General features: G+C 23.7%; 1 protein-coding gene across 6 annotated transcripts in view; it reads left to right on the forward strand.

The window, feature by feature from the left end:
* The first annotated feature begins 12,540 nt into the window (after positions 1 to 12,540).
* LOC129605632 (titin) overlaps positions 12,541 to 13,429 on the forward strand; it is a 106,067-nt gene continuing 105,178 nt past the window's right edge. The window contains exon 1 of one of the 6 annotated variants that reach the window (XM_055515523.1): positions 12,541 to 12,646. In XM_055515523.1, the coding sequence (XP_055371498.1) occupies positions 12,590 to 12,646 (57 nt within the window). In that variant the 5' untranslated portion in view covers positions 12,541 to 12,589. The remainder of the gene's footprint in view (positions 12,647 to 13,429) is intronic. The other 5 variants (XM_055515516.1, XM_055515518.1, XM_055515520.1 and 2 more) reach the window with 5 other exon arrangements.

Raw genomic sequence — 13,429 nt, forward strand, 5'->3', positions numbered from 1 at the left:
CGGTTACAGAATATTAAATGAAATGACTCTTGCTAATTGTTTTATGATAATTTTTCGCATAAAATTAATCAATTGTGACATTTGTAGTGTTGAAACGGTAATAATTGAAATTTTAACAATTTTGTTATGTGATAAAGTGAAATAAATTTGACGTTTGTTGTGAACGAATTCCACTGAATAAAAATTTTTAATATACTTATGTATTTTTTTAATTAGATTTTATATTTTAATAAATATTTTCAAAAAGAGAAAGAGGATTAAAAGTCATTGAAAATTTTATATTTTCGCTACAAATATTACAAAGAAAAAGTGAGATAAAATTAAAAAAAAAACTCATTTTAAACAGCACAATATTTAAAATAAAAAACAAATCTTTTTTTAATAACAATTTTTTTTTGTTAAAATATACAATTACAAGTTTTTACCGCTTTGTGGATTTATTTTGCGGTTTTTAACATTCTATTTTTGTGATTACCATTATATTTAACATAGATTCGAATACAGATCTCGAACAAATTAGTTTTACGTTAATATCTCATAACTCTATTGAAGTAGATATTGATTTTGTTTATATAAATTGTAAAAATAAGTGCTTGTTTGTAGTGCAATTTCAAAAACATCGATATTAATTCTAGCTTTTTTAAGGTAAATTTAAAATTTATAGCTTTGTATTTTTTATTAAAGATTCCTAATTTAATTCCTCTTATAATTATTATATAATATTTAAATGATATAACAAATCAAATGACAAATTCTTCTGCAATGTATGGTACTGATTTCTAAATTAAAAATTTTTCATGCCACTCTTACATATTCAGTATTTATATAATTCAGGCTTTTGAATACAGATTTCGGTGAGGACAAAAAATTTATGGCTTACATAGGTTTGTTTATTCTGTCTTCTGTTTTTCGTTTAATTTAAATATTTAAGTTAATTCTATATTATTTATTCATTTGAGTTTAACAACAAAATTAAGTTATTTCTTAAAATTAACAGCTGTTTCACCAGTTGAGATACCACAGCTAACTCATAACTACATATTTAAATATCTCTATAAAATGTTATCGTATTTAATTAAATAACGTGATAAGAAATTTGTAAATAAATAAATACAGACAAAACGAGTGTTTACTCGATGCAGTATGAAGTTCTATGTTTATATTTTGTAAATACGTGTATGAATGGAATTTTGTTTATTAATTACACTGAGTCAACTATAGAGACGGTATCAGGAGCAAAATATTAATTTAATTTTTTATGATTTATTATAGATATATATGAACATCAGGGTTTTTTTTTGAAAAAAAAAATTTCTTAACAATTTTGTTTTAAAAATATTTTGTAAAGTTTCAAGTAAGTTCCTATAAATTCAATATTATACATCTAATTGCATGATTCGCCTCAAGAGACTTTTTGGGATGATACGCCTCAGTGCCAAACGCTAGTAAAACACTCTGTAATACTTATACATATATACCAAAAATATAAATGTAACATGTTTGAATTTTTTATGTGTAAATTTCTTATTTCTTGAAAAAAAATCATCTCGCTTTAATACATTTTATATTTATACAATAATGGAGTACGTACCAATTGCATTACAAAAAAAAAATAATTATTGTTGAATTTATAGAAACTTTTTGTGTTGCTTTTCAACAAATAAGATTAAAGTTGCGTACTTACAGAATTGTTTTCAGATGAAAGATTTTCGAGACCCAAATATAAAATATGTATTGTAGTTGATGTTATGCATGTGAAACTCATGCACAGGTGTACCTTAAAAGAATTTTGTCTACTCCCTTTCATAAATTTTTATGTTCTTCTTCTCAGGTGAATCTATAAGGCTCAAATTTTGTCACTGTCTTTTAGATTTTGAAATTTAAAAAGAAAAGTAATCTTGTAATTAGAATGCTGCAAGTTCTTTAAGACATTGCTAACCCCTTTATTGATTTCTTAAAAGATTAAATTCTATCATTTGAAGTGACCGAGAAAGTTTTCCATCAGAATTTGCAAATTTTTGTTTCGTCCATTTGTTTTTAAAGTATAAGTAAATCACTTCAGTTTTTCAAAACTGAAAGCTTAGTGGGAGCTAATTTCAATTCTTATAATAAATTCAAGATTTCTTCTTTTTGCCGAGATTCAAAATTTAAAACTATTACCATAATTGGATGAAAACACGATGTAACAGGATGTTATCAATAACAATTTACATACCACAAAATAATTTTATTTCTTTTTTGTTTATTTCAATTCATTTTAATATTGAGACATTTCCATTATAACCCAAATTTGAAGTCTGTGGAAAAAAAGAAAAAATTAACAAAAATTTTAAATACCCAATTTATTCCACACACACTTACATGCGGATATTATTATACTATTATATTTTATACTTATACCAAAAAAAAAAATTGTGAAATACCTTGTCTTCATTATCGTTCGACAATCAAAAAAACTTTCCACCTACATTTCTCTATTCATTTTGACAAAAATCTTTAGTGATATGCTCATATGGGATCAAAAATTAATCTGCAAAAATTAAAATAAATATAAGAAAAAAAGAAGCAAACAAACAAAAAATTAAATAATTCGCGAATAAAGTAATGAAAACACCAAATTTGCAATAACAATAAAACTATTAAAAGAACGTGTCAAATTACTTCCTTAGAGAAAAAAAAAATTCAATTTCTTTTTTTTGTGGTATGAAATTAGAGGCTTTTGAATTTGCATTTTTTCTTTATTTAATTGAAACTGAAATATAGTTAACATTAATAACATTTTCCAATTTTTAAAAAATATTTTAATAATTTTTGATAAAAATTACACAATTTTCCAGATTGATCAAATGTGGCAGTGATTAATTAAAAACTAGAGTATTTTTGGAAAATGTTATGCATTTTTCGACTTTAAGTTTAAAAATCTCATAATACTATATGTAATAAGATACATGCGAGTAAATAGATTGAAGGTGTGATTAAAAAATCAGCTGGATTATTAGCATTATCAGACGAAACTTAGTTTTTTAAACTTTTTGTATTATAGAGAAAATATTACAATAGCAAAGATAATAGTTACATGCAAAGAGATACAATCTTACATATGAACTCAAATAATGTCATTAATATTTAACTGAAGATTATTAATAAGAACTACGAATAAAATTAAAATTTCTTAGGAATTTTCAACAAAATTCATATTGAACTTTTAAAATTATGCATATAGGAGTAAATATATTAATAAAAACTATTATACATGAATATGTATGTTCATATAAAATATAATATAAATATATAATTATTTTTAGTTTATTAGCACAAATCACTGTAATTGCAATATAAAGGTATACTTAATTTCAATTTGATAAGAAAAAAACCGAAGTATTATTAATTTTGTCTTTGTTATTCTATTTATTGTGGATTTAAAACTATACGAATTTATGTAAGTCGATAAATAAACTATAGCCTATACCTGCCTTTCTAAATTTCTTGTGAATAATAAACTTTATTAAGGAAAACCAAAGTACAAGCGCATATTCAAGCTTCCGATAAATTTATATTGATATCTTAATTAAATTAATTCGTTTATATTGATGCTTCTATTGTATGACTGTCCTTCTCGGGACAGGAACATTGGTACGGTTAAATAAAATGTACTCCACAATTATGACCTGATATGCATATCAGGTCATAAGCTATGTTGTTATATTATTATATAAAACCTGGAAATTCTTTATATTTAACTACATTGGCGTATTTTAGTCAAAAAACAAAAGCAAATATTAAAGCAATTATAATATTTTTATTGGTTCTTCAAAACACAATTGGGAGGAAATCTTTTGACAAATTTGTGTTTAACAAATTTTCTTTTTTATTTTGATATTACGAGAGTCATTTAAGAACTTACATAATATCAATTTAAAAATTAATTTTAATTCAACTACTATATCCATAAAGACAACATAAAAGTTCGATGTGTCGTTTCTTTGTTTTTTAGAAAACAATAAGAATTTTTTTCTTAAGAAAAATAAAATACAAACAATTTTCTTAACAAGGTGTTCACTGACATCATGTTTTTGTAGCAACTAATAAAAGTTTTGGCAAAAAGTTCTTATACCTATAAACAGTTAATTAAAATGTTTACCTTACGATTTGTTTATGAACAATAAAGAATTTTGCTTTTTCTTTTGGAATGAATGTTATTTTTGGTCGTATCCATAGGATATGTAAATGTTATGCAATAAACGCACGTATTTTCAATATTTTTTGAAATAAGATAATATTATTATTTTGTCTTTAATATTACCTGATGTTACGTAACTGAGAGTATTATATGTATGTAGGAGTGGAATTAAAATACCTGAAATATACATACATACTTATATTAATGATAAAATATGTTATATTTGATAATCGATAAAAATCTGTTATTTTTTACACATTAGATGTCTTATTGATCAAATTATTAGCACATTATTCGATTTAAAAATTTATCCAGTTTCTAAAATAAAAGCTGTTAACAGATTGATTTATTTCTTAATTAATGTAATGTGATTTCATTGCCAAGCAATTCGGAAAAATAACTGTAAATGTAGATTCAAGCAATGGATATTGTAAAATTTCAATTCAATGATTTAATTAACGAAATCACATGTAGTACATGTGATTTTTCAATTTTCATAAAAACCCAAAGCCAAAAATGTCATCGACAGATATCATTGATTTCTCATTAAATGAAAAGAAATATATTTTCTTTAGAACTCAGCCGTAAGAGAGCAGTTAACTGTAGAAACAAGAATTTGAAGAGAGCACTATTGATTGCGTCATGTAATGCAGAATTTATCTGAATATTTTGCATGTATGGAAGAAAAAATGTTATTTCCGGGAATAATTTTTACATTAATCTCAAAAGTTTTCAACCGTAATCAAAGTTATTGCTTCTTCAATGTTTGCACGGCAATTTTAGGTTGCTAATTTCTTAGATACTTAATTAAACTCTATAAACTTTTATAAAAGCAAAAATGTGACAATAATCGTTCCAAAATTCGAAAATTATTCTATTAAACTACTCGCAAATGATTATTCTAGACTTTATTCCTAAATTTATGCAATATTATGTGGTAAGAGTGATGTTACCTCAATATACGCATGTCCAAAATCATTACTATTATTTACATTGAAAGTTATAAAAAAAGAAATTTCAAAGTTGTGACTCAACTCAAATAGAGTTTTTAATTAAAAACTCTAATAGAGTTTTTAATTAACTTTATTACGTGTACAAAAAAAATTAAGAATAAAATAAAAGAAAAAAAAGAACTCGGAAGGTAATTTTAAATTCAAAAATAAATCACAATTAATATTTATTGTGAAGAGCCATCAATTACACCCACGCGACTTTGTTTTTATTTTAATACCCCCAATAAAATTTAAATGATTTATATATGTACATATATACTCATGCGTTATATAAATATTATGTGTCTATCTGAGCTCATATCATCATATCAAATTCACAATAATAAAGAAAAATTATTAAATTTGATCATTTTATATTTTACATGTATCATGAACTGCGTACATAATACTTATTCATCGCTCAGGTGTGTGTGTGCGCTTAAATTGTCGCTTGAGGTCGCAATAACAGAACACAAAATATAAACCACTTTAACATTGCGTGACAGTAGCTAGAGGTTTCTTTCTCTATGATGTTTGAACAACACATACAAATATGTACACTTTGTTTTTTTCTCCAATTCATGCACATTTTAGTAACAAAAAGAAACCACTAAACGACCTTCAAAAATATTTGACGGAAATCGGTCATAATTTTTACAAATTCATATACATACACACAAATATTCGCTTATGTAATTGTGATTCGTTTTTAATTTATTCTAAATTATATCATATTTTTCCTACAAAAAATCAAAGGAAAACTAAAAAGCAATTTAAAATTAAATTAAAAATTTTTTTAGTTCGCCAGTCAAGACTACTCTAATCCATCTACTACAGTACTACACCACAATAGGTAAACACAATATCTAACTGTCCTGAAAATATTTCGAAGGCTACCTTATTCTAATAAAAAAAAAATCTAATTTTGAGTATTAACAGCTGTGCTTATTTTTTATATCGTCGCAATGATGATTTTAAGTTTCTTTGTTCCTCACGCATTTAAGATCTTCAAAGATATTAAAAATTTCAAATAGCTTCTACTGACACTTAAATTTACATATTAATATGTCTCTATATAATCAAATCAATTTTAAAATCAAACAAAGCACTGTGATAGCAACAATTTTTTATTCGAAAAATTGAATTTTAAGCATAACACTGCATTTATATTATACATATTTCAAAATGATTCCATAAAAAGTAATTAAAATGATTCCATAAAAAAAGTACGTCATTCGAAAAATTTAAAGACCGATATAAATTTAGTTGCTCGAAATGTAGGTAATTTTATTCTTTTTATCAATTTAAATTTTAATATACCCGAAATTCCTCGTTAATTATTAGTTAGAAAACAAAAATTAGTTACATATATTCTACGTAATGAGCTCGTATATAAAATAATAATTTCGTTTACGATATCGTAACGAACTATGATTTGCAGTAAAGGTATGAGTGTAAAAAAAAACGAAATATAAGTACTTATTCAAATAATTTCATTTTGACCTATTTGTGTTCCATTATAATCAATTCTCGATAGTCTTTAAAAACCGTTATTACTACAAAATATGTATGATAAACGTTAAATCAAAGAAGAATGTTGTCGTTCATGCGAGTGTGCAAAACTTGGATAATATTTTAATCGTAAAATTTGTTTAACCAATTAGAATAGAAGACCACAAAGTATGTAGCGAATATCCAACCATGTTTAAAAGTTTTATATAGTTTTAATTTTTAAATGTCAAATATTAAAAGCAATTACCTTATCGTTGTACAATATAAAATTATCTGCAATATCTCTTTTCTTGTTATTATTTATCTACTCATTTTTTTATTATATCATCCACATTTTAATTCCATATCATGTTATGTAAGAGTTGAACAGGTTTAATAATGATTCTCAAAAAGGAGAAAAATGGAATATTTTTTACTAATTAAAATTTCACTCGTTATCTTATTAAAATTAAAAATAAAAAAATAATATATATGTATAAGTAATTAAAAATAAACTTCATTTTAAGATATTTAACTAAATATGTGTATTTGTTAAATCGTCACTAAAAAAAATAAAGATCTTCGCAGAGCAAATCAAAATAGTATTCTTATTGCAAAAAAATAATCAATCGAAAAGAATTGTATTCAATTAACCAAAATCACAAAATAGTAATTTGTTTGCAAGTCAAGGGATTTCGAGTTGTTTTCAAATTTTTTAATCTTTCAAGCACAAAAATTACTTAAGTGCACCATAAATCAGAACAAATACAAGAGTAAACCTTGATTCAATACATAATAAGTTTTTTCATATATTGTTAAATCTTAGCTATTATACTATGTCCTGTGAAAAGTATTAACCCCAAATTTTCCCTATAACGATTCTCTAATTTCTTAAACTGAAATTTTGTAATTTTTCGATTAAAATAAATTTACAACAAATTAAATACTAATTCCAACTTAGCTCTCCTTCAATAGAGACATTATATTTTGTGAGTTTTCTTAATTAATCTAAATCTTAAGTTGATTTAGGAGAACTTCCTTTTATGGATATTTCAATAATATTTCTAGACTAATAAATTATATCAAATTTTGAACCATTCTAACTATTTTTTTTATTTTTTATTGTGAATTTCATTAAAATATTTTTAAGATTTAATAAAGTTTATTGACATTTTAATAAAATTTTATGTCTTTTCTTAACATTAATGATGTTATTGATCTCATTGAAGCATGTTTTTTTTTAAATTTTTGTCAAAGCTAATAATTTTATATGAATATATTATTAGCTCGTTTTAATATTTTAACATTTTACCATTATTACAAATATGGATAGTGATGTTCGACTTCGATATCGCAGATTAAAGCCTACACAAATATTGATTTTAATTTTTTTTCCTCCAAGAATCTTTTATATCACATACTTTATTATTTATTACATGAGCGTTTTTTTTCGCATTTGTTCTTACATTAAACTTTTTCATATAAAAATATAGATAGCAGCACTACATGACATTGACATTGAAGTGAAATTTAAAATTATTTTAATAAAAGTTAAATTTTAAAAATTCGAAAAAAATTATATTAAAAAAAAAAGAAATTAAACAATTAATTAAAATAATACGCTAAGAAATTAAAAATATAAGCATATTCCTGGGGTGTGAAATATGAGAAAATAAAAAAAAAATTCATTATGTCACCAACAAGGAAATGTCCCATTAATCAATGTGACAATATAAAATTGTAAGTTTTTGAACTTTTGAAACTTTTAGCAGGTTTAATGTTATACAAATTGTTTTTCTACAATTGTGTAGGTTTTACATTGAAAGTTATAATTTCCCATAAAGGAATTATGTATATAAAGAAATAAATAATTAAAAATTCATTAGGAATAATAATTGAAAATCTCTATAGCTTGAGAAAAAATTTTAACAAAATTATGTACGAACTTTATTTATTATTAATTAACTGTTCTTATTTTTCAATTCTAATATGTACATATTATATCTACTTTAAATTAAGAACATTAAAATTTAATTTATTTAAAATATAGCCCCATTTGACCTTAAAAATGACTCAAAAGTTAATGTTTCACAATACTCAATTAGGGAACACATAATTAGTTTAATATTTTGAGTAATTATAAAATATTTAATTAAAATTTAATTACATATAAACGAATCGGCACGCACCATCACAGCTAGAACAGAGCCATATTTTTATTAAATATACAAAATAGTAAATTATTTATAAAATATTTTTGACTGAAATTTCGAATAAATTTCAACAAGCACTTTATATAAGTAAGATATTTAATGACAATATTAAACATTACCCTACGTATGCGTACATATGAATCCATATGAATGGATGTCTAGCATATTTATATAACACAGATAGTTTAAAATAATTTAACTTTAATTGAATTATACAGATGGTTTTGTGTTATGTACACATTTTTGTTAAAATGCTCCTAATTAATTATTTTAACGTAATTAACAATAAAATGAATTTAATTAAGAGCTAGTTATACTCAACAGAAAATTTTTATTAAGAATTTTCTGATAAATATTTGAGTATGGTCTTAGAAAAATTGATACATATTTTATTTAAATTATTCTTATTTGTTAATTGTTAAAAATTGTCTTATTTGTTATTGTTTTGTTTTACATTCATTTGCTAGTTGCTAGCCTAACTTGCACTGATTTAAATTTATACAAAACTTTTCAGTTAAAAAAGGAGGTTTACCTTTATTTTATAATCATCATCATCATCAACAAGTCAAAAAATTTATTAAAATAAATAAATTTGCAAAAAAAAACTGCGAAAGTTGAAAGTGTGGGGTGAATTGTTAAAAGCTGTTTTTACCAAATTGGAAATGAAATTCTGTATTGGTAAATCCTTAAAACTTTTTCTTGAAAACCAAAATAACTTTTATGTGTCATAGATTCCATATTTAGAAACTACATATACATTTTATTCTTATATTAAAAATAATTTTCTTTTTTGCGAATGCGATTCATTAGTATAAAACAAATAAAATAAGAAAAAATGGAGTTGACCATAAACACCGTCATACTCATAAAAATGTTTTCTAAAAGTTATATGACAGATTATACATAAATTGATTTATGCAGCCTTTTCTAAGCCTTTCTCAAATACTGCCCTTGTATTTTTTGTTCATATACAATACAGCAATATTGTTCGTATGAAATTTAAATAATAGCCAACAAAGACTTGGATTATAATTATTTATCTGTATAAATTATTAAAACTCAAGCTTTCAAATAGTTCCTGCGCCATGTGTAAATTATTTTTGAAATTTTGTAAAAGTTTCTCGAACGTTCCTATGGTCACAGCGATTTCAGGAAATTTTGTACGTCTTTTTCAGGAATTTTTTTAGTTATGGCTGGAGAAAATGAAATACAATTCAAAATTCAACTATTAGCAAAGTAGTGTTTGTAATTTCTGAAGTCCAAAAAAGCTATTATAAGTTTGTACTGGGGAACAACTATGCAATTCGACTTTCGTATTTGCATAAATGGAAAAATAGTAGGTACAACGAAGCAACCATACAAATTAATTGGTGCTACCTGTCCATGTTTCCGAAAACGAAAATCGTTTCACGAAAATTGAATTATATAAGGACCCTGATGTATTTATAACTGACATTGAGGGGTTTTAAAAATGTGTTGGTCTTGATAATGGTTTAAAATTAGAGCTTATATTGTAGATTTGTTGACCAACTTAATTTTGACTATCTTTTTCTAATTTATGATATTTTAAATTGTATAATTTACAATCAAATTTATAGAACAATTAAAATTAAATTGTTGAATAAGTTAAGTTTAAAGTAGACACGTTCAAGTTGAAATTCCAAATGCAAACAATTTTAATAAATAGTACAATGCAGATTAACTATCAACTGTTTAAATAAAGACTAAACTAAATCAGCTTCCATTTTTTTTAACTTTACAATTTTGAAACTAAATCATTCGAAACAAGCAACAAGTGTATGTAAAATTTTTGATTTCTTAAAATAAAACATTAAATAATTTCATTATGATTTGAAACACGTATAATTATTAATTTATAAAACTTTAATGTAGTTCTATTGCAGATACATACATACATACTTACATGATTTTCAATTGAAATTTAAAAATTATTAAAATTTTGCATTGACAACGCATTAACGGTGATATTTCATTGTGTAATCCATGAAAGTTAATGTTTTTTTATAACTTAAAAAAATGTTATGTATGTACATTTGTAACAATATTTTTTAGATTTTATGTCAAGATATCATCACATTACACACAATTTCAAATTTATGTACATTTGTTAGTTTATACGTTTGTACGAATAAATATAGTTTCACTTTGAATTTTCAAAGTCAAAATAAATAAATAAATAATATTACATAAATAATATTTTGTTCCACAGCTTATAAATAAAGTTTTATTCCACTCTGATCTCTTTTGAGTAAAATTTAATTTGAAAATCAGCCGAAAATAGAAAAAAAGTTAACAGTCATTGACAATAAAAAAAGAATAAGCTATACGCACATTGTAATTTTTCGCATGCAGTATTTTAACTGTCATCATGACATTGCTATATTTTAAGTGATTTATTTATTTATATTTTACAATTACATTTAAAAAACAACATCAATCAACATTCTCTTCATTCTCGTTATGTAAATTACTTTTATTTTCAGATTCTAAATAATTTGTTTGGTAAATATTTAGTTCAAATAGAATTTTATAGTGATATTATGCAGTCAGTTCAAATAACTTTAAGCCAAACATGGGAAAAACAAAAAAAACTATGTACACTATATCGAAAATGCAAAATTTTAATGCAATTTTTAATCATTAATGTGCAATGACAACTAATACTTGAAAATGATACGATAATGAGTAGATTAATAACTAAACGCACGCACCAAATTCATATTAAAATGCAAAAAATACTTATAGAATAATTAAAAAAAGCTCCTGAAATTATAAGTTTCAAAAAAAAAATTTCTAAAATTTTTTTTATTCTTTAATTAATTTGGAAAGAAACCAAAGTTGCAAATTACTGCAGAGTAGTAGAAAATCCTTTTGCTTTCTAAAACACTTGTTGCACAAAAATTATACTGAAATTTTCAATCAACATTAAAAACGTTTTGTAATATGAAAGTAATACTAAATACTTTTTCCGTTTTGTTTTTCGAAATATTTGTCGAATTTATTGGATTAGATTTTTTCTAATAAAACTCATACTTCTCAACGTTTCTACAGCAAAACATAAATTCCATAACTAAAGCTTTAAGATAATAGAGTAAAAAATTCGAGTTGCAGCTTTGTGGGCGTTATTTCCTCGAAAATCAGTTCGTCATTTAAAATTTTGTTGTCATTTTAAATATTTTTGTTGAATATAAATTTTATGTTTGAATGATTCGACGTTATTTTCAAAATTATACTAATCAATCAAAAGTTACTTAAAATTTTTTTTCTTGTTTAATGTTTTTTTTATGGTAATGCTCAATAATAATAAAAATTAACAAAAAAACTGCTAGATTTTGCTATATCTAGCTCTAAGCAATTCAAATAGCATACGTCATTGAATGACATTTCAAACTAAATATAGAAAACTATCTTGCCAAATTTTAATTCTAATTAGAATTTTTATTTTATTTTGGAAAATTTATATGAATTAATGGCATATGATCTAAATGGCATTGCTCATTAAATTCATTGGGTTTGAAGGATAAAAAAATGTGCTTGATTATAAAAATATTTAGATTTATAACTTGTAGCGCCGTCATTATGAGAACAATGCACTTTTTTCTTGATTTTAATACTTTTTAATTTTTATTTTTAGTTTTTATTTCCTGAGCAATAAATTGGTTACATAACCGTGATATTTTCAAAATCTTATTATGGATGTTGAAGTGGATTTGGCATCAATAAAGGATGAGGATACATTAAGGCGAATGGTATGTAGAATTTAATGATAGCCTTGTTAAATATTGAAAAAAATTTTATTTAATAAATATTGGAATATTCTTTATTTCTTTAATAAGCATTGGTAAAAGGATTTTGCTTAAAGTTAGCAATAATTTCCTATGTTACGGCGATTTTTACATCAACGTTTGACTTACGTTCCATTCATCTCGAATTATTATCAAGGCGAATGAAACGTACGTCAATCATTGACACAAATGTCGTTATGTGAACAGACATGTATGTAGTTAAGCAAACAAAATATTATCAAATGCATTATGCGATGACGTTTATTTTGAAGTTCTCGTTACACCAATTCAAATTCGTACAGAAAGCTTGAATCAAGTATCTAACCTTTTTAAGTTTTAAGTATTTTTTTTTTAAATGTGCTATTGCTATAAAGCTATTGAAATGCAATTCGAAAATTTGAAATTAATCGCGTAATTTAGTAATTTCTTGAATATAAAGTTGTAAACAAAGTTATTACTTCATAATTTTTATGATTGACAAAAAGCAAAAACTTTAGTCCATGTTTGGATATTCTTGATATGATAAATCAAATGAATGAAATTAACTGGTATTTAATCAATATAAAAAAATATTTACAATATGAATAAAAACAATCAGAAGGAAATGGAAGCCCTCAGGTGAAATATACAAAATAAATTATTTGAATTTAAAAGTCATAATAAAATTTATGATATATGTATATAAATATGATGGGTGACATTTTGGTTTAAAATTATTTCTGTAGTCACCTTAGAAGAATTGCGACC

This window comes from Condylostylus longicornis, unplaced genomic scaffold (genome assembly GCF_029603195.1).
Source record: "Condylostylus longicornis isolate FDR11 unplaced genomic scaffold, ASM2960319v2 ptg000013l, whole genome shotgun sequence".
NCBI lineage: Eukaryota > Metazoa > Arthropoda > Insecta > Diptera > Dolichopodidae > Condylostylus > Condylostylus longicornis.